Source organism: Eleutherodactylus coqui, chromosome 4 (genome assembly GCF_035609145.1).
Source record: "Eleutherodactylus coqui strain aEleCoq1 chromosome 4, aEleCoq1.hap1, whole genome shotgun sequence".
NCBI classification, from domain to species: domain Eukaryota; kingdom Metazoa; phylum Chordata; class Amphibia; order Anura; family Eleutherodactylidae; genus Eleutherodactylus; species Eleutherodactylus coqui.
Window position 1 is genome coordinate 71,231,763 of NC_089840.1, and position 23,429 is coordinate 71,255,191.

Consider the following 23,429-nt stretch of genomic DNA (forward strand, 5'->3'; position numbering starts at 1 on the left):
CAATTTCTGTCGCTCAACAGATACAGTCAATAGGAATACTCAAAATTAGTTGTTTAACCAGAAAATGACCTTTAGATATAACATATTAGAAGCAGATCTGGACTGATATCAGCCCAGCCCATGTGAATGTGACATTGGTGCATGCACCCTGTCATTCAGTGCTTGCCACAGATGTGTAAAGATGTTTCTGCTATTGTGGAGTTCGATTGGTCAGCAGTGAGGTCACATCCCCAGCTAGCCAATCAGCCTTTATTATAGTATATAAATTCCGGCCCCTCCTTTCAGAGGTCCTTGGTTATTCCTCTGCAAGGTGGAGTTGTGGTCCGGTCCATATTCTCCTGGCATTTCCTTCTTTCAAGAAAAGTCCATGATCTTAATACTGTGTACTGATGTAATATATCTGCTTCCCAGTTTTGATGTGTCTATTGCCATTTACATTTGTCATTTGTCACCCCCTTGTACCACATAGAGACAGTTTGGATAGCCCCTAGGTTCCAGACATAGGGCCGCCCTTGTCAAGCTGTTCTAACCGTGTTTGTGTATAAGGTGAGATTTCCCTTTCCCATTTTTGGTTATGTTATTAAGAGTTTTTAACGTGTGTATATCCATCCTTTGGTACAACAATTTTTTATTATCCCGACGAGGTAATTTGGCGTCCTGCTCAGACGTAACAGAGCATCTCTCATAGTAGATCTGAGCTACCAAAGCACTACATATGGCCAGGCATTCATTTGAATGGCTAGTCTATGATACTACATGTACATCTGAAATGTATGGCCAACTTCAGCTTTTCTTGGTGCAAATTTCTAGAATTTCTAGGCTGGACCCATGGCTTGAGTTGAAAAGAGGTTGTCTGGATGAGATACCTCCTTCAAGTTTGATGTACATGGAACTTTCAGGAGATTGCTTTGCAACTGTCTCATAAAGTATATAGCAATAGGGAAAAACATGGGGGAATTGAGTGCAAGTTGCAGCAAGGCATTCTAAACTTTGCAGTGATTCCTACTGAGAGTGAAGCTTGCTAAACTGTAGTACTGTTGTAAGTGGGGTTCTCGAACTATAAAACGACTATGTGAAGTCCCAACCTTACAGTGAGCAGATCTTAATGTAATGTATATTTCAAGAAGGTTTTCAAAAGAGAGACTGCTTTACTCTCATGCACCATAATTACTGAATTATTAATGCCTACACCAGGCAGTTGGCTAGTAATAAAAAAAGGATAGATTAATAATCCCCATTCCCACACAAACACTTCTACTTTGTCATTTCACCTCGATTCTACACAATTGTTTTGACATTCAGACATTCATGTGGCTTTATAGTTATGTTTTTTTTATCTCCCCTATTTCCGTTGTTTTCTGCTTACAAAAATAGTTAAGACAATGAGCAAATACCAATATGTTACATATCTCTTCATAACAAATAAAAAAATAAAGTGGGCCAATAAAGTGGATCCAACAAAGGCTCATGCATTCAACCCAAGGCCCTATTCTTTAGGACCTCAACTAATTTCGTCAATGATGTATGACTGCATTTTTGGGATTTCTCACCCATATGAGAGATCATTTCAGCAGTGGAACAGGAGCAAGTCCCTGGCCTCTGTCCCAGAGCTTTCTACTTTCTACAGTAAGGGTGACTACCCACTAGCGTTTTTTTTCACTGCGTAATTCGCAGGGTTTTTTCTTCTGCAGGGGGTCTATGGGACTTGTAATGTTAAAATCGATGATCGCGCAAAATCGCGATTCTGCGCGATCGCGATTTTAGCTTTACAAGTCCCATAACCCAAAGACCCCTGCAGAAAAAAAAAACGCTGCGAATTTCGCAGTAAAAAAAACGCTAGTGGGTAGTCACCCTAAGCCTGCCTCTGCACGTGCTTCTGTATATGTTAAGCAGGAGGTTGGATAGGCTGCAGATGGCTAACAGGGAAATGCAGTCACTCTGCTCAAACTGGCTTAAAGGGATAAACATGACTTTGAGGCTCCTGCAACCACTCTGCCTGGGTACGGGGGAGAAGAGATTTTGTTTTTTACAGCTTTAATCATGCAGCATACATGACACAATACATTTTTTCTGTGGGTCGGTATGATTACAACGATACCAAAATTCTTATGTTTTTTAGGTTTTTCCACTTTTTTGCAATAAAAAACGTTTTTTTTTGGAAAGCTTTTTTTTCTCTATCGCTGCATTCAAAGTCCTGTAACCTTTTTATTTTTCAATGTACGGAGCTCTATGAGGACTTATTTTTTGCGAGACGAGCTGTAGTTTTTATTGGTACCATTTTGGGGAATGTACAGCTTTTTTGATCACTTTTATTGCATTTTTTTATTGCCGTACAAAATAAAAAGCGCGTTCAACTTTTTGTACACGTCATTACGGAAGCGTCAATACCAAATATATGGCATTTTAAATTTTTTTTACCTTTTTTTATGCTAATATTAGAAAAAGCACAAAAAAGGTTTTTTTTACATTTTTCTTTTCTTTTTTTTTTTTATACTATTTGAGTCACTCTGAGGGACTTGCAGCACAGCACTTATGATCGCTGTGATAAGGCATGGCAGGGCTACTGCCCTGCCATGCCTTATTACTTATACAGCGATCATAATCATTGGCACTACAGGACGCCAGTGTCTGGCGTCCTGTTGCCATGGCGACAGGCCAGGCTCTCGCGAGGTTATCCCTCTGTAAACTCTTTCCCTGCTGCGATCTACTTAGATCGCGGCAGGGAAGGGGTTAACAGCAGGGGGCGCATCTCCGATGCCCCCTGCTGTTGCAGCGGGAGGCCGGCTATCACTGACAGGCGGCTTCCGCTGCGGGATAGAGCAAGATCAGTCATGATCTTGCGCTATCCCGATGACGTAAGGGTACGTCATTTTGCGGGAAGTACCAGCCTGCCATGACGTACCCTTACGTCATGGGGCGGGAAGGGGTTAATGGGAAACCCTTTTTTAAGTGATATATTAAGATGAACAATAGTTTTATGAGCTTTGAAAGTAGAGAAAAAAAATCAAATACTTACTCGGTCTATTTCTTTCTTAGTCATACCAAACTTGTAATGCCCAAGTAGAAAAGGCCAAACTTCTTTGCGAATATCATGCTCTACTCCTCCATAATACACCAGCCTCAGCAGCTCTAGTTCTTTGTAATTCTGTGTCAAAAACAAAATATCTGAAGTATATTCCGATCTAAACACCTGGGTTCAAAAAGTACAAATTTTATATGAACAGATACTGAACAATTTTTTTTAAAGCGGCTACTAAGCATTCAGTGCTACAAACCTACCTTTTACCTCTGGTGGGCCAGAATTACAAAATAGTTCTTAAACTGATGGCAACAGAAACAACATCCCTCCGGAACCCAAGTTGCCCTTTATTCACATTGAACTTGATGAGTGTGCTAGACCAGCTCATACCCAGCTCTACATATAAGACCGAGGCTCATTTATTTTCGGTGTCATTCCACAGGGAAGGGCATGGAGGGGAGCATTTTTCACATATGTTACTGTATATCTGGCAAATCTAATACACTGTCAAAAGTCTTTGGACATCATGAACACTTATGGTTTAAGGGTCGAAAATATTCAAGAAGATCATGTATGTTTGGTCAAAGCAAAAGAAAACACTACAAAATGCATGTATGTGAAGCTCATGGTTTCCAATGGGTTCTTTCAGGCTACAAAACAGCTCTCCTGTGAAAGAACCCATTGGAAACCCATGGGCTTCACATACATGTGATTTGTAGTGAGATTTTGTTGCCCGTGTGAAAGAGGCCTTAGCCTTTAAAACACCTTAGACTACTCTAGGTATCCTATTGACTAGATATTGTAAAATGGTTGGTTACAATTGGTTCCATGAGGCTTGTACTATATTCAATAGGCTTTCTTGAGAGGTTGGACGCTGCTTCCTCACTTCATGATACAATTTTTCCCAAAGAAGTTCAATTAGGTTTAGCTCAAGTGACTGTGGTGCCCATTCCATTTTTTTCCGGGTACTCCCTTCTTCTTTCTTCACTAACGTCTCGCAAAGCTTTGAGGTGTGCTTTGGGTCATTATCTAGCGATAATCTAGCGAATTTAGAGAATTCCATTAATTCTAAACCGTTTACTCACTCCATCATAAGAAAATGCCACCAAAACCATGACAACCCTCCACCATTTTTGACATTTGCGTAACACAGTTGGGAATTATCTTTTCGCTTACAGAGCGACATACGTATATTTTTCTTTTGCTCCCAAACACCTCAAATTTGGACTCATCCATCTACAACACTGTTAAAAAAAATCTTCTATAGTCTAATCACTGTGTTTCTACACCCATTGTAGTCTTTAGTTTTTATTTACTGTCTTGAAAAGTGATTATTGCACAGCAACTCTACTGAAGAGGCCGGATGATCTAAGTCGTCTCTTCATAGTTCCCACAAAGACCTGTTTATCGTGGGCTTCAGTAGCTTGAAATCTGCTTGAACTTCAGGAGCAGTTCACTATCTATCTCCTGTGGAGTACAGCATGATGGACTTATCTTCTGCTTTGTAGTCACCCGAGGCCTCCCACTTTGTGGTAGATCTTTCTTGGTCCCAGTTCACAAAAACGCTTGATGATGTGTGCAACAGTGGATCTAGGAATCTTCAATTTCGAGGCACTGTCATGAATGGAAAGACCATCTTTGCTGAATTATGCATGGATTACGGTCCTCGTCTCTTCGTCTACATTAGCTTGCAGCTGGAGAGCCATCTCATATGATTTACCAACTGCGAATCTTTACGACCACATTGATTCCTTAGAATGATAATTCCCTCGATTCTTGTTATCAAATACTTGTCACTCACTTTTCTACAGTTGATTTTAAGTTGCTAAGGTCCCTATAAGACACTAGAAACGCAGCAAAAGTATTTCTGAGCACACAGACAACCACACAGTGACGAGCAGGATGTTGTCAATTGTATAACTTTAGGAGGTACATTTGGAAATGGCGCTGTTTACTAACGCTCAGTAAAGTTATCTGTTAGGGCGCCCACCCACTGGCGGTTGCGATTTTCGTGCGTGAAGAACGCAGCGTTTTCCCCGCGTTTTCCGCGCGTTTTTCGCAGCGTTTTTTGCCGCGTTTTCGCGGCTTTTCCATTAATTTCCATTGACTTTCATGGGTGCATTAGGAGAAAAATAAGGACACATATGCAACTGACAGTTCCTATGTTAAAAATCGCAACGCAACACAAAAAAAAACGCCAGTGGACAGGAGTACATTCAATTCTAATTGCTCTTGAGAAAAAACGCAAAACGCAAAGAAAAAAAAATCGCCAGTGGGTGGGCGCACTTAGTGACACAATATTCTCGCGGTTTAGTTAGTATTCACCCTAAAAACTCTGATTGCTGATGGTGTCCAAAGACTTTTGACTAACAGTGTACAAAATAGGGTTAAGTTGTGTGAGTTCCAGTGAGAATTAAGTTTACCACTGTTACCTATGGGCCAGTGCTGATATCGCAACTTACCCCCACAGCCAGCTTATATTGCCAGGCAATGATTTTTTTCCAGGTGAAGTTTTGTTTCCAGCCTACCACTTTCTCTGTGGAAGTTGCTACAGGAGAACTTTAGGAAATGTAGTGTTTCGGGGGCGTGGCTAGCCATGGAAGCGTGAGGTCGCAGGCTCCGGAGCTCCGCCGTCGCTAGCCTCCAAAACCGGGGAAATAAACCAGCCACCGAGACCCAAGAAGGATGACCAGGATGGGGAAGAGACGGGTGAGCCAGCCGCAGTCCCGCGGATCACCCATCAGCAGGTTCCTTAACGGAACAAGCGCCGGGACGCAGCGAAATCCCGCCGGCGCACACGTGGTGCCTGCCCCGCAGCCCCGCAGGGAAGAAGAAGTGCCCTTACCTGCAACAGCGGCAGACACGAGGAGGACGCCGTCGCCAGGCAACCAGGTGAAGCAGAAGCCGCGGAGAGAGGAGAAGAGCTCCCCGGTGCTGGGCGCCGCGGGAGAGCTGTCAAACCCCACCAGCATGGCGCCGGGTCCCCACAGAAAGCCCGCCAGCGAGGCTGAGGCGCCGGACGTGACAGAAAAGGGGACGGAGAACGGGGCTGACACCTGTACACCCTTGCACAGGGAAACGGAGCACACCCAGCAGCAAGACCGGGGAGCAGAGGCTCCACATGCAGAAGCTGTGGACGGGAGAAGATCCCCCCCCCCTCCCCTAAGCAACATGGCGCCGAGACACCACGAGGTGAAGGGACCCCGGCAGGCAGCAGATGCAGCAACGATACTCCCAGGAGGGACAACTATGAAGGTCAGTAAGGGGAAGGGGGCAGCAGACCCGGGGACACCACAGGACCACCACGTTAGCCCAATACACCGCACAGGGAGAAAGGAAGCTACATCCAACCTGGGGCATGGCAGTAAGGGACAACCCCACTTCAAAGGCGCTGAGGCAGACGTCTTCACACGACCCGCAAAAGAAAAGGCAGCCCACACTACAGGAGAAGAGGGCCCCCGACCCCCCCGCAATAGCCAGTCACCATCCGGCCCTTACCTCACACAGCCACCTGCAACGACGACCCCCGACAACCTAATAACACCGCCTGCAGATGACTCTCAAACACTGCAAGCCCTGTGGGTCATGATCCGCGCGTTACCCACCAAGACAGACCTCGAGATGCAACTGCAACGCATTGAAGAAAAACATGACAAAGCCATAGCGACAGTCAGTCACACAGTACAGGCACTCACAGAGCGGGTTGCGGCCCTTGAAGAAAGCCCAGAGGTCTCGACTACGGACTTTCAACAACTTTCTCTAACAATAGAAAGACAGCAAAGACAGATTAGAGACCTGACCTTTCATCTCGATGACATCGAGAACAGGGGGCGCCGCAACAACTTAAAACTGCGAGGCCTACCAGAAGACGTACCCCCAGATGCGCTGCATGACTGTGTAACGGCCATCTTCAATAAATTAATGCAGCGGCCGGAGGACCGAATAATAGAGTTGGACAGGGTCCACAGGACGCTAGGAGGCAGAACACGGAACAACAATATGCCGAGAGATGTAATATGCCGGGTGCACTTCTATAGGCAGAAAGAAGAAATCCAAAGGCTGGCGTGGGAAAGAGGCCCTGTCAAATTCAAGGGAGCGGAGATCACCATCTTGCCCGATGTCTCTAGGCTGACTCTCAACAGCAGGAGACTGATCCGCCCCCTGCTTGAGGCAGCGCGCAGAGCAGATGCCACATATAAATGGGGTCACCCTTTCCATCTGATCCTACGAAAAAGAGGGCGCATCTTCACGGTCAGATCCCCGTCAGACCTAGAAGGAGCGTTTAGGTTCCTGGAGGTCCCAGAGGTGCCAATACCGGATTGGACCGAACCAATGGACTTTGCCCCCACAATCCCCTGAGCAAAAGAGTCTCCCAAGATGAAGAAACCAACACCCCAGTCCTGGAATTTAAGTTACACACCATATATACAGAACATGGGACTCACTGACTATGTTTCCATTCGTTTCCCCCGTTGATAGTTCGACAGAAAGTATCCACAAGCAAAAACGGACACACAAAAAGTGGACAATAATAACAGCAGTTCCCGCAATTGTTCCCCCGCACAGCAGATCCCTCATTGGCGGCGGCCTGGAGCTCCCAGGCGAGAGCGTAAAAGAAAGGAACCTACACTGATTTGGTTAATAGACTTGAGAGCCCGGAGGCGACCTTGCTGATTCGGTGTACTTCCACGCTTTTCCCCAGCAGGGTATCAGGGGACCTGGTCCGGCCTCACGGTTTCGAGGGCACCAGGCTCCCTGATTAAGTTGTAGCGGCCAAACACTAGGCTGGTTAGAGGTTAACCTTCTAGTCAGTGTGTTTTCCCTATTGTGTCGTGTGTCCCCCCAACTGACCCCCACCCCCCTACCACATCCTCCCCCACCTATTCCCTCTGCACACCACGTCCTCCCTCCCACCCCGGAGCGAATCTTCTAGGAAATGTAGTGTTTCATGGTGTCCATTCAAATCAAACATTGACCTTATAGTACATGGCCAGGCTGAATCCAGAGGTGCTGGTGCAGTAACCTCTAAATTAGCATCTTTGCTATGAGTTATACAGCCATTCAATGATGCTCATATACACTTTTTGGCATTGCTAAAGATGCCTGCAAGTGTTTTGATTCCAGAGGTCCTATGTGCCCCCGGGTCTTATTTCTAATAGACTTTAAATAATTGGTTTAAAACAAAATGATAAAGTCAGCGAAGTTATAACACTGAGATACATTATGCTCATTCTTCTTAACAACAAAATTTGTGTAACCAGTAGATAAATCTCGAGTTTAATGATTTAGGATGCCCCAGCATTCTCTTTTTTAGTAGGATGCTTGATATCAAATCTAATGTAGCAAATTCATCTTGTCAGGAAAACAGATTAAGAAAGTGCAAAGTAAAAAGAGGAAATTGCCAAGAATGATTTATGACTTGTGTATAAATGGGAAAAAAAGTGATGCGGTTTTGAATTTTTCTTAGCAAAAAAAAAAAGGCACTGAAAAAAGTCAATGCTAAAGAAATAGAAAACCGTAAGCTTGAGGCGCAACACTTCTAGCCAAGAAAAGTATTACAACCTTGCCAGCATCCCTTTCCCCTCTACATACATAATCTTACTATCCACCTTAAGGGTTCGGTCAGACGAGCGTTGTTTTTGGGTGCTCAAAAAGAGCGCCTCTAAAAGAACCAATGGGTTCCTATAACACTCACATGAGTGAAAGTAGTATCGCAAAACAGCTCGCATCTAACAAAGATAGAACATTGGCTATCCTGTGTTGGGATTGCCCGCTGCTGACCACAGGACATTTAAAGAGAGCTGAATAGAAACACATTTATATGTCCTGCTATAAACTCCTGTTAGTCCCCGCAAGATTGAGGGGACTCCGCGAGGGTTCTGTTAATCCTCACGGGGACTAACAGGGATTTACAATGGTGCATTTAAAATGTGCTTCTGGGCAGTACCTTTTAAATGCCCTGCTGCAAGCTGCAGGATATTCGTCCTGCACCCCTGCTGGCCAATTCCCCAGCAGCGGGGGCAGTAGGGGACTCCCTCCCCCTCTCTCCCAAAGGGATTTCCCTATAGCGGAGAGAGAGGGGGGTGAGGTTACAGGGCTTTCCCCGAGAGCGTGGGAAGAGGGGTGGAGCTAGAGGGGTCAGCCCCCTAGCCCCACCCCTCTATGTTTTGCTATGGGGAATCTGTGAGAATCCCTATAGCCCCGCCTCTCTCACTAGCCCTGCCCACTTTGTCTGTGCAATACGAATATCCCTTGGGGGTCTCCATAGCAGGGACAGAGAAAAGAGCTATGGGGGATTTCCCCATAGCAAGGGACAGAGAGCGGAGCAATGAAGGATTAACCCATAGCCCCACTCCATCTCTCCCTGCTATGGGGAAATCCTGAAGCCCTGCGGGGTTTCTTTACCCTCTCGTCCTGGAGCAGCTGTGCTTCTCCAAGCGCAACTGCTCCAGTGAACAGGCGAATTTAATGCGCATGAAGCTCGGGTCTTTATGCACATAAAATATTGCCCGTTCACGCGATTTTAGCAGATGCGAGCGGCGCTTTTTTTTGCGCACCTAACACAGCCTGCAACGTTTCATTGTTCTATGCGCATAGCATGTGCAGCCTATTTAGTAAAAAAAAAAACTCCCGCCAATACCGCTGCCGATAATCCCCTCTAAGTGAACCAGTAAGCACCTGTGTTTCTTCCTCATTGTGTGGTGGAAAGTCCTGTCATTCACATCCCCAGTAAGTCTGACACCCTTTCTCTTCGCTCACTCACCACTAATAATGTAGCACCTGTATTACATGAATATTCACATAGCCATCAGTGGTATAACCCCCCCCCCCCGGTTATTAGGGCTGCCTCCCGCTATGTTGCACACCAGTTTTCAAATAAACTCTTGTTTTTGGACTAGCCTTTATGCATTTTTTACATAAACACGCACACATCATTCCAGTGTTCACAATTGCTGTCTGCCGCACTGCTAATTATTTTTTATTATCTATATATGGAATAGCTGTGGAAAATTACAGATTTTTTCCCCATATTTTTAGCTTTTTACAAATTTTATAAAAATCTTTTTCCAACCAATTATTTATCTATTGATTTATTTTAATAAAAATTTTAACCATTTGTGCACTGTACTCCTGCAGATAGAAACATTACAAGCAGAGATGAGCGAGCGTACTCGTTAAGGCAAAATACTTGAACGAGTATTGCCATTTTCGAGTACATGCCAGCTTGTGCCAAAAGATTCGGGGGCCGGTGGGGGGCGGGGAGCGGGGAGATCTCTCTCCCCCCTCGCTCCCCCATGCTCACTCCCGCAACTCACCGATCACCCCCGCCGATCCCCGAATCTTTTCTCACGAGCGGGCATGTACTCGAAAATGGCAATACTCACTCGAGTATTTTGCCTTAACGAGTACGTTCGCTCATCTCTAATTACTGGTAATATATGCTACACTTATTAAGAGATAGTTATCTTCATTTTATTAATTAACGTTTAACTTTAATTAACTTCTATTGATTTATTCATGTACTCGTTTATTGGTCTTCATGTCCACTTTTATTTAATTTACTCACATTTGTTTGTAAACTATGCAAAGGATTGTTTTTTATGCTTAGATCCTTTTTATACAGCTTTGAGTCCTTAGGCCTCCTTCCCACGAACGGATTTCCGCCGCGTAATTCGCGGCGAAAATCCGCTGCGTTGCCCGCAGCTATTAGGTTCTATTGAACCTAATAGCACAATGCTCACGATGCGTAATTCCAGCGCGGAATTACGCACCGCGATTTCTCCCGTCCTCACCCGCAGCATGCTCTATTTTCTGCGGGTGAGGACGGGCTGTACGCACTGACGGCTTCCATTGCAGTCAATGGAAGCCGTCCGTTCACGCTATCTCCCGCTGTAACCAGCGGGAGATAGCGTGAAAAAACGCTTTCCCGCCCACCGCCGCGCGTCATATGACGCCAAATGACGCGGCCGGCCGCGTCACGTGACACGGCCGGCCGTGCACGTGACACGGCCGGTGACGCGGCGGTGGTGGGCGGTGACGGGCGGTGACGCGGCGGTGGCGGGCGGGGAAGCGATTTCACGCTATCTCCCGCAGGTAAGTATAGGGGCTCTGGGGGGCGCCGTGACGGGCTTCACTGCGTAATATTACGCGGCGGACCCCGTCACGCTCGTGGGAAGGAGGCTAGTCTCCTTTCTTTTACTATTGACTCCCCTTTTATTTCTGTCATCAATTATTCATTTATCGTATCATCATTTTATCTGATTTTGTAACTTCATTCATTTAAGCATTTTATGTATGTAATTATTTGTGAGAATGTAGCAATGGAAAATAGTTTGAGCCACATTACTGCTCCTATTGTATTCTTTTTCTGTTTCACCTCCTTGTTGAGACTTTCCACAACAAAAATCCCGGGACGTATTAACAAACATTTTATTTCCTCAGCATGTTTCTCATTTTTTAGACATTTATAAAAATTAAGAAAAAAACTCATTTGTCATTTCATTTCGATCATGTTGTTCCATTAAATCCTGTATATTCCGTTTTTTTGTCTTTTTTGTCTCCCTCTTCCCATACTACTATATATTTATTTCATACTTTACTTGTTTTATACTATTTAATGTACATACTTTTATTATTTAACAGCCGTATCTGAAGAAGGGTCTGCGTCCTCGAAACGCGTTATGACCGGCTGTTTTTAGTAAAATTAATAAAGGAGAACCGGTAATACTTTTCTTGACTAAAAGGCATACGCCTTATGGCCATAGTTTTGCATTTCTTTAAGCAAAATATCACCGTGTTTATACAGTTGGCGAACAGCGGGCAGGCAGCACCTTACACTTTGTTGTCTATACGGAAATAATAAACTCCTTCGCTCCACCCTTCTTCTCTCTTCCATTTGAATGTTAAATGTTTAAGATTTCAAATAAAATTCAAAATGGTGCCCCAAATGTAGTGTTTCTAAGAAGAGGCAGAAATATGTTAACACATGAACACTCTCCGCAGGTCAGACTGACCAACAACTGAGAGTACAAGTGAATTATGGTATAACTGGGACTACTGAATCAACAAAGAAGGGGTCATTTAGGTGCAATCCTCCATACTAGCTTACATTATTAGCGCATTTTATGACATTCTCATTTAAAAAGGTCTACCTCATAATGGCTTCCCTTTAACTCCTTAAGGACATGGCCCTTTTTTCCCCCATTTTTGTTTTTACTCCCCCCCCCTTTTAAAAAATCATAACTCCTTTATTTATCCATCAGTGTAGCTGTCTGAGGGACGAGTTGTATTTTTTAATGGGACTATTTAATGTACCATATAATGTACTGATAAAACTTTTTTAAAAATTCCAAGTGGAATGAAATGGAAAAAAAACACTAAATTCCGCCATCTTTGGGTGTGTCTTGTTTCTATGGCAACACAAAATGACCTAATACCATTATTCTATGGGTCAGTATGATTACTACAATACCAAACTTATATAGTTTGTCTTTTTTGCTGCACAATTTTAATTTTTTAAAATTATTTCCTGTGGCCATCTTCTGACAGCATGGCTTTTTTATTTTTTCGTCTACATAGTTGTGCGAAGGCTCATTTTTTGCAGGACGTCCTGTAGTTTCCGTTGATATCATTCTGGAATACATATGATTTTTTGGTTCGCTTTTTATTACATTTTTTCATGGAGACGGAGTGACCAAAAAAGCGTAATTCTGGCGTTCTTTATTTTTCTTTCTGATGATGTTCACCATGTGGGGTAAATGACGCATTATTTGATATATTTCCCGACAAATGAAAACTTGACAGTAGTGATGAATTCTTAAGTTAAGCAACTATTTGCAACCTTGGAAGCTCAGTTGTTAGTTTTCTATACATCTCCTGGCTTTGATTGTGACAAAAGAAGATTGGTGACATTATAATGGTAGACATTAGCAATGTGTCGGTCAGACCAATGTTTTCAGCTTGTAATACTGCCTAGAAGTTTACAAGTTTTTGTCTTCTGTTATGATTAAAATCAATAAAGAAGTTAATGAAAATAAATAAAGGTGTCCTGGAATATAATTGCATGGAAATAAACTTAAACTCCTTCACTCGTGAGACATTTTTCATTTTCTTTCTTGTCGCTTTTTTTTGTCGCTGCTTTCCAGCAACTATAATTTTTTTTATTTTTCCATTTATTTTCCATCAAGACATGTAAGGACTGTGTTTTTTCCATACAAGTTGTATTTTGTAATAATACCATTTATTGTACCATGTAATGTACTGAAAAACATTTGAAAAATGTTAAGAGGAATGATATGGATAAAAATATGACTTGTTAACTGTATTATGCGGATCAGAAAAGTTCTAGTTTTGTTTTATCGCTCCACAAAACAAAATCCTGAAATGTCTATATGTCTGGCTTAGTATATTCTTTTGAGCATAGTGGAGTAGTCTTTTTTTGTGCTTTTGGGTCAGTAAAAGTGTATGTATTGGGTTTATGACAGCATTTAGTATGCATCTTACTGTGTAAATGGAAACCTCAGTGCAGTCACTTGACGGTTTTTGACCACCTGCCTCCTCAGGAATCTGGTGGCATCCAGTGACATCTTCCTCTTTCTGCCATGTCGGAATTGCATTCAGTGTTCCTTTAACCTTGAACTTGCAAACTATGCTTCCCACTGTACCTCTAGGGACATTCAATGCCTTTGCTATGTTTTTGTATCATTCTCCTTGTTTATGCAAGGCAATGACCTCTTCTCTTAACTTTTTGGACTACTCTCTTGACTTAGCCTTTTTTTTAACATGCAATCATATGTCAATCATATGTCACAGTCAACAAAGCCCTAGCTACTCCAGGTATTTGATGTGTTGCATCTCAAGCACACCCGATGCAACTAATGAAGCCCTTGATTAGTTGCATCAGGTGTGCTTGAGACTGCCTGATTTGCAAATGTGTGCTTTCACGAGGGATTCCATTGAAGGATGTTGAATTACTCTGAAATTACAGTAGCCATTAAAAATTGAATTTCATGTCTAATTTGGAGAAACCACTTGTTATATTAGTTGTGTTGAGCTATCTAAATTTATCTTGTTTGCCTGTTTTCTTGTACTCAGCTGAAAGTTTGTAAATTTGGCAAATAACACTACACCTATTTGAGAAATAAACATAATTTGCATTGGGGATTGAATATTTTTGATTGCAACTGTACATAGATAAATTATAAAGGAAAGATTTCCACCTGTTCTACTTATTAAAACGATCACTGAAAACGGCCATATACTTCCAGATACAGAAGGGCAGACATGTGCACCACCTCAACATGCAGGCAGTCAAACTACCAAATAAGGCAACCAGTTACACCTGTGGAGGACACCAATGAAACAGCCACTCATACAACCTCCTAACATAGAGGGGGGGGGGGCTGCCTAGTGTTTCCTCCTACACAGAGTAGTAAATACAGAGTGTCAGACCCTCTGGTACATGTAGTGCACCATGCAGGCTAGCAACCTATTACATGTACCAGAGGGTCTGACACCCTGTATTTACTACTCTGTGTAGGAGTACATCAAGCTGAATCACACAAGCATTTAAAGACTTGTGTGTGTTCATTCATGTGCAGTTCCATATGACGTCTATATGCAATCTGTATGTCAGTTTTTTTTACTTCTGTATGTCATGTTTTTTTTTACTTTTGCAAAAAACCCTCAAACAGACCCCAATTCTTTTCTTCTGCGTCTCTCAGCAAACATAGACAGTACATAAACCAAAAATACACGTGTATGGATTAGCGTTTAGAGAAACAGCCTGGACTTCAGATTGATAGATTGTTGCGAACTACCAGAGAGATTTGTGCAAGGGTGCTACCGGTAGTATATGAGTGCCGTTAATGCTTGTGTAATAACCAGAGATGAGCAAGCATGCTCGGTTAGAGCAATTACTCGAACAAGCATTGCTTTTTTCGAGTAACTGCCTACTTGTCCGAAAAGATTCGGGGGCCTTGGGGGTGAGCGGGTGGTTGCGGAGGAGAGAAAGAGAGATCTCCACCCCTGCTCCACCCCGCCGCCCCCCGAATATTTTCGGACGAGTAGGCAGTTACTCGAAAAAAGCGATGTTCGTTCGAGTAATTGCCCTAACTGAGCATGCTCGCTCATCTCTAGTAATAATGTTTATTACAGTGATAATATTTATTTATATAAAACTTGAAAACTTCAAGTATTGATGGATTTTTAAAGTGACATCAATTACCAAATTAATGCCTCATGCACGTGGGCCTTTTTTTTCTGCGGAATCCAGAGTGGGAATCCGCCTCCGGATTCCGCAGCAATAACCCTACATAGCATGCTATGAAAAAATGATTCTTAATACATACGAGCGGAAACTAATTGCGGTTTCCGCTCATGGATGTAAAAACGCAGCATGCTCCATTTTACTGTGGCTCCCGCATGGACAGCTTCCATTAAAGTCAATGCACTAAAAACCTTGGTGAATTGCTGTAAATTAGCGTGTGATTCTTTCGGTTAAGCTTTTGGTTTGGTTTAAAGACCCAACGTCTAAATACAGCCTAGAATAGAACTGATAATGTAAGGTAGACATAGGAGATCAAGTTCACCTTCATGTCCTTCTGATATTTGCTCCACACCTCTTTGGTTAAGCCACCTGATGCATCAGTAGGTTTGTCCGGGGGAACTATTGAGTGATGGACAAGGGCCGAGAGATGTGTTCGAACAGTAGACAAATGGCGACAGTAAGCAAGCCCTGCAGAGAAACAGAACAAGGAAAAACCTAAACACACGATGTCAAGTAACATGTTAATAAATATAAAAACTAGTATTTCTTTAAGTCTTATTTAGATGGCCATAGCCATGTACTGCCTGAGAAACTGAACACAAACGCAGATAGCGCACGGATGTCCTCCATGTACTGATGTTTATAGAGCTGCATATATTGCATACCCTACTCTTGCATAAGAATAGGAAATGCAGCAATTTTTTTTTCTCACGGACCATTAGTCCAAACTGGCTGGTATAGGTCCGTGCATGGTTTGCGAAATACGCAGAGAGAAAAAGGAGCTGAAATTATGGTCATCTGAATATGCTCTAAAACGATCATGAGTTTCGAACACTCTTTAATTAAAGGCTAGTTAGAAGTTTTTCCACATGGCCACTTTATGTTGCCATTTTTTTTACTTTTATTTTTATTTTTCCCAGAAGTTACAAGGCTTATAAATTTGGAAGAATTTTCCCAAAATACATTTTTCAAAGCCATCACATGCCAGGAGCCAATGCTGAATGGTCTCCAGGCAAAGCCCTGTGACCTCAGCTGTCATCAGACATTAAGATCACAGGAGGGGTTTCTATGGGGATTCTCTGCAAGGATGCTTTAAAATGTCCTTGTGGAGATAGATATGGACTGCCTAGATGTTTATAGTCTATGAGCAGTCCTGAAGTGGTTGTTAAACAGTCAAGATTGTTTTCTGGCCATTCAAATACACAAAGGTAAAGAAAAGACATCAGAGCTATACAGCCTTCAATCAGAATGTGCTTAGACATCAGACAGTGGATTGGAAAGGGTTAAAGGGAACTTGTCACAACCAATGAACAGCAAAGCTAAAATGTGTGCATGCACAGCCTATACAGGTGAGTCACCATGTGCTGATTTCCATGAGTGATAGAACAGGAACGGGGAGCCAGGTAAAAAGCACATCCCCCGGACTTCTCTGAACCTGTTCTATAAGCACCATAACTTAGCTTATTGTTCTCCTAGGTGGTGACAGGTTCCCTTTAACTATAATAAGGCAGCCTCTAGTTTATTGTTGACACTGGGGTAGAAAATTGTTTAAAGGGGTTGTACCACCAAAACAACTTATTCCCTGTTTATAGGATAAGTGTCTGAACACTGAGGTCTCACCCCTAGGATCTGCACTTATCACAAGAATGGGAGTCCTTATTCTACCTGTATGAATGGAATGGTGGTGATATATGTGTGCTGCTGCTCCATTTATAGTAATGCTATGGCCCAGTAATACAAGTACAGCACTTAGCTATCTCCATCAGTCCCATAGTGATGAATGAAGTGGCATTGTGCATATGTAATTGCCCCTCTATTGTGAGAGGTGACTGAGGGCTACTGTTCTCGTGATCGGTGAGGGTTCCAGCAATGTGACCCAAACAGATCAGACACTTATCATCTATACTCTAGATAGGAGATACGGTAGGACAACCCCTTAAGGATTAAAAACAACCTTTCCCAGCAGAACCTGAAATAGAACCCCTAGGATTAAGGAGAAAGATTTCTCGAAGGTCCCATTCCCAGTAAGACACAAGTATTTCCTCTTAGCCCATTGCCTCACAAGCCTACAGAGCTTTGATTCCCAATCTTAATATTATGGAGGTACCACTGAAAAATCTTTACAGTCATGGGGAACTCCTACTCCCAACCCAGTCTGTAAGACGTCTGCAGGGTCAGATATATCAGTCCTTAACTCTTGTTGGCCAAGCTTTTCCACCGCTTTGCCTGTATGACAGACATTGGCCGATTGTTTTTCTTTGTCTACTTATTAAACCTGAAAAAACATGCAATCGGCTCAATTCACATCACATCTGTGGAGTGTGGTTGACATATACTCATGAAGAATCTTCTGACACATCAACATGTCCCTTAACTTTAATTGCCAAATGTATGTCAAAAAGGTGTCTTTTTAGTATGCGTTTAGTTGGGATATGTTGGGATCCGGCAATCCTAACTGTACTGGAATGCATTAAAACTTTTAATTCTACAGTATATACCAACAGATTGTAATGGCAATCAATGGCAGATGTATGCAACAGTGAAGGCTATAAGCTGTCTCGAGAAACTTTGTAAAATGTGTTGTGATTTACCCTTAGATATCTATTAGAGATGAAGGAGCATACTCGCTAAGGGCAATTACTCGATCGAGCATTGCCCTTAGCGAGTACCTCCCCGCTCGGGAGCAAAGATTCGGCTGCCGGCGGCGAGGGAGAGCGGCGAGGAACGGAGGGGAGATCTCTCTCTCCCTCTCCCCCGCCCCCCCGCTCCCCACTGCTCATGGCCGCAACTCACCTGTCACCCACGCCGGCAGCCGAACCTTTTCTTCCAAGCGGGGAGATACTCGCTAAGGACAATGCTCGATCGAGCAATTGTCCTTAGCAAGTATGCTCGCTCATCTCTAATATCTATCATCTATCTAAGTCCTGCATAATATAAAATATCCTGCATTAACTAGTTTTGTTCTGTGTGATTTTCTTCCACAGTTAGATATGTTCATTTTCTTCTTTCTATATCTGCGTTGTATATTTTCACACCAGTAGCACATAGAGCACATTATTCTGATCCCAGTTTCTTAACTAGTCAGTCAAACTATTGAGATTATGATTGTTTTACACTCTTTTTAGAAATAACAATAGCAGAACAAGGCCGGATCAAATCATGATTAATATTTTCAACACATTGTAAAACAATGAATAAATGTATCTAAAGAAGGCCCATTAGAATAAGCCAATTTAGTGAGATGTCGCTGCGGTAACAATGAATCATTTGTTTGCTAAAGTCAAAACTGAAAGGCAATAGAAAAGCAGATTTTGTTTTCAAATGAAATTATTCATCTGTTTTGTAAGACCACCAAACTGGTATTTTATTTTTGGGGGGGTCTGTCATCTGGATGAGATTCAATGTTGTAAACATGATTTGCAGATATATTTCTTTGAAACGTGTCAAAGTCATTTGAACTACATTTTGCCTGCAGGAACCTCACACACCTAGAAATAATTCAGTCATCTATTGCTAATTTTTTTACATTCTATGCCAAATTCATCTCCATTCTATCTATTGTAAGAGACAACAGGCAGCAGGTTTGGGGCTTTCCCGTTTTTCTGGGTCGATGACAACCTTATTGCAGGACTTGTCACTGCTAGACAAACAACGCTTCAATAACTGTAAAACAGGAAAATGCTAATTTGTGACCCGGTATATCCTAAGGCCCTTTTACATGCAACGATTATCGCTCAAAATTTGTTCACACAGCCGAAAGTGAGCGATAATCGTTATGTGTAAACGCGGGCAGTTGTGCAATTTTCATTCATTGCTGACTTTTAGTCCGCAAAAAACTGTTGTTTGGTTGTTTGCTTTTCGCTTGATATAAATGACAATTGTTCAGCCATTCAGCGATGGGGTTATCGTTTGGCTTGCATCCAAAAAGGCACAGCGATTGGCTGTCGGGACAACAAAGCAACTGTTTTTAGACACCCTCCTAGTGCTCCACCATCGGCTGGTAAATCATCGGCTGCTCTGATGTGCACCGCAGAAGCTACAAAGAGCATCAAAAATAAATGTGCCATCTTTTACTTCGCATGCTAAGGTCACGGAATCTACATCAAGTATTTATCTTTGGGCGCCAGCTGGTTTCGTTACTTCTGCCGACTAAAGATTCCTGATAGTAAACCTGACATCTAGAGGTTCTTCCAAATGTCAATTCACAAAGCTCCTTGTTTCTTTTTTTGCACACAAACTATGCACACCCACCTACTTTCAAAGGCCAATCCACACTTGGACAACAATGTTTTTTTTTCAATCGCCAATGTACACGCCCTCCTATCAAACAATTGTCATTTATCTTTACATGTAAACGCTACCAAGAGACACATTGAACAGCAGAAATATCCAGCTGCCACATCCATTTCTAGAGATAATCGTTAGGTTTAAACAGTCATCTTTAAAAACAAAACCATCGCTCATTTTCGGCTGTTTGAACAAAGTTTGAGCGATAATCGTTGCATGTAAAAGGGACTTCCATCTGTCAATAAAGTTCAAGAGTCCATATAAGTGGTTGTGAATCAGAATCCCAGCCTACTTCACCTGGATCAGCAATGAACGATATTGTATCACTGAACAGTCTTTAGGTTCACGAAGGCAGGATACCTGTAACAACTCTACACCTGGATGACTGGGGATGACTCAATTCCATTCCCACTGCTTCAGTGTAGTCAGAAAGGAATAGAGGAAATGCACCTTCAGCCTTTCAGGTGTTTTTACTTTCTCTGACTTGCGTGTTACTCTTTTCCTGGAGGACACTGTCCACAGGACTGTGACTGCTACAGGGTAGCACAAACTGGGAGAGACTACTTTCTTCCTCCATCTACAGCTTAGCTGCTCTCTGTAAGCTTTTCAACGATTGTATCTCTTTCTCCTGGAAGGAACCGTCCTTAGGACTATATCTGCAATATACCAGGAGAAACTCCTGCTTCAACTTCCATCATGTACTAAGGACCTCTCTCAACTCCTTCCTATCTCGTCTCCCGTTCAGCTCTGTTCCTGCCGCCTCTTAAAGAGACAGTACCATTACAAAGAAAACAACGTCATACTATTATTAAAAAGTAATAAACTCTACCCCCGTTACACTATTCTTCAGTCATGTGGTTATCCCTCCGCCCTCAAGTGTAGTCTCTTAACTCCTCCAGTCACCTTGAGGCAAGGCAGGTAGGGATGTCGGGAAGTCCACATACAGATCGTGTGACTGTCTGTCCAATAGAGAGACAGGGAACAATATTTAAATCTTCACTCTTTGAATTGTGTTTGACTTCTGAGTGACTCCTGTTTCATCTGACTTGGTTGACTGCTTTTTCTTTCACCTATTGTACCACATACTCCGCTCTGCTATATCACTGTTATTGGCCAGTTCAGGGTTGCTTGATTGTACGTTTCAGGGCGAGGATCTAAAGCAAACTTCACGCTATGCAAAGAAGTTTTGATGAAAAACAAGAAGCCAGAAGGTTTGTTGTCTTTCATTGACTGGATACTACAACCATTAGACCTAAACTCTATAGAGCTCTTGTCGAATGAGTTTCACCCTACAGTCACGAGAAAAACAGGGATATTTACTTACATCCATAGAAAGCTCTGGAGACAATCTGTCTTTTCATGTTTTCACACAATAACTTAAGTGGTGTCCTGTGGACAAAAAAGATTTTAGGGTGAGCCATATATGATCTGATAACTATGTAAACACAAATGGCTTATCCACATGTCGCATTTTGACTCTAAATTTCAAGATAATCATGGCAAAAAAGTTAGATATTACTAGAACATGTGAATAAACTTTTAAATGAACTAGCTTAGTGTCTTACACATATTCCACCTCTGTTCAGATGTTGGACATTCACCCAAAAAGTGACCTTATAGTATACCGCCAAGCACATTACTCACACTTGATCTGGTATCTGAGCTAAAACTTTTTTAGGTGCCATATTCCCAACCTAAGTCTCGAACCACAGCAAGACTTACAGTACTTGGAGAACAAGAATATGGCAAGTTATATGAAGCATATGGCAATTATTACTATAGAGCAAGAATATGACCCTTTTCTTTGCCATTTGCTTATGATAATTATTTTTAGTAAAAAAAATTCACATCTAACTAATTTGCAGAACTACATGGATGTAATTAGTACAGGGTGTTCAAAAAATGTATCCACACAGTTCTTTGGCAGCTTATAACTCACTAACTCACCCGGGAAGATAAGTCTAAACTGCTGTGAAGAAAAACTGGCTTAGTAGCCCATAGCAGCCAATCAGATTCCACCTCTGAAAAATGAAAGTATAGACCTGGTTGGTTGCTAGTTTTGATTTATCATCCCCACTTAAAGGGGTTGTCTTGCGGCAGCAAGTGGGGTCATACACTTCTGTATGGCCATATTAATGCACTTTGTAATATACATCGTGCATTAATTATGAGCCATACAGAAGTTATTCACTTACCTGCTCCGTTGCTAGCGTCCCCGTCGCCATGGATCCATCTAAATTCGCTGTCTTCTGGCGTTTTTAGACGCGCTTGCGCAGTCCGGTCTTCTGCCTGGTGAATGGGGCCGCTCGTGCCGGAGAGCTGGTCCTGCGTCATCATCGTAGCTCCGCCCCATCACGTGTGCCGATTCCAGCCAATCAGGAGGCTGGAATCGGCAATGGACCGCACAGAGCCCACGGTGCACCATGGGAGAAGACCCGCGGTGCATCGTGGGTGAAGATCCCGGCGGCCATCTTGGAGAAGGAAGAAAGAAGTCGTCGCAGAGCGGGGATTCGGGTAAGTAATATATATATTTTTTTTTTAACCCATCCCTTGGGTTTGTCTCGCGCCGAACGGGGGGCCTATTGAAAAAAACAAAAAACGTTTCGGCGCGAGACAACCCCTTTAATTTTTTACTCCTTTTCAGAGTTGTAGTGTATGTGGCAATCTGCCCATGCCCGAAAATATGTCAGGAGTTCAGGCATAGGATTTCTAAGCATCAGGGTTGTATTAAACCAGAAAAGGAACTCTAGTATCTAGGCATATGAATGAAGCACATGGCAAAAAAATTGGTAGTTTGAGGTTCTGTGGTATATGTCAGGTCTACTTGGGCCCGAGGAAGGGTAATCTAGATGCTGTCCCATTGAAAGGAGAGGTGAGATCGATGTTTCGCCTGAAGAGCAAAATTCTATCAGCCCGTTTTGATCCACTGATCATGCTCTGGCTGACAAACACAGGGAATGCCTTGGCAATGTGTCTTCCATTGGCTGAATGTTATTAGTTCCTCTATTGGCTGTGAAATGTGATTGTTCTCAGCAAGATTACTTTTTAATGGCTAACAAAAATACATGATGTTATGTTGAGCTTTCAAACCTACTTAGGGTTCTTCTTCGGGCTTAACGGAATAGATCTGAAGACACATGCATTTATATATACATACATATGAAAAGGTACAGATATGGTGTGTTAAATTTGCACTGAAAACAATACCAGTAAAGGAGGTGCAGAAGAGTAAATACTTAATTAGACCACTGATAAAGGATGTGAAAGTTTTATTGTCTCTAAATTGATGTTAGGGGGTCACCAGGCCTGTGTGTTATCTCTGCTATGGATTTCTCATAATTTCCAGTGATGCATGAATCCACTTTTAATGTTACATCTGGTCTTGAGAGTGTGGGATGATACTAACTCCGCCTCTTACTGATATATATGTCTGTTATAGCTAGATCCATAGCTCCATGTTCCCCCTAAGGACGCCAGTTGTCTGGCAAAACATGTCGGGGGAGCTCTAGTGTTATGTTTAGCTTCAGATCTATGCTGTAGACATTTATCACTGATTGTGGTGCTTTCAGTATATTAGTACCACTAATACCATCAGTGACTAGTATTTTATGTATGCACTAGTCCAGGTCGCTATATTGGTTTCTGTGCATAATCCATAGTGCTGGAGTTGTTGGAATGAGTGCTAGCTCCACCGTTCCTAATAAAGTATATATACACCTGATATATTTAGTGAGGCAGGTTGTTTATATGTTCAGACTCTTTGAATCCGTACAATCATTTCTTTATGCTGCTACAACGTATGGAGCTATTCTTTGAAGCTTTATGACATTGTAGCCTGTGGAAGATAAATTACGC

General features: G+C 42.6%; 1 protein-coding gene across 1 annotated transcript in view; it reads right to left on the bottom strand.

Moving 5' to 3' along the window:
- SGSM2 (small G protein signaling modulator 2) overlaps window positions 1-23,429 on the bottom strand; it is a 328,957-nt gene that overhangs the window by 24,938 nt on the left and 280,590 nt on the right. Inside the window, exons 13-15 of the mRNA XM_066598602.1 lie at window positions 20,899-20,963; window positions 15,610-15,755; window positions 3,017-3,145 (exon numbers count right to left, since the gene is read on the bottom strand). Of these exons, the coding sequence (XP_066454699.1) occupies window positions 3,017-3,145; window positions 15,610-15,755; window positions 20,899-20,963 (340 nt within the window). The remainder of the gene's footprint in view (window positions 1-3,016; window positions 3,146-15,609; window positions 15,756-20,898; window positions 20,964-23,429) is intronic.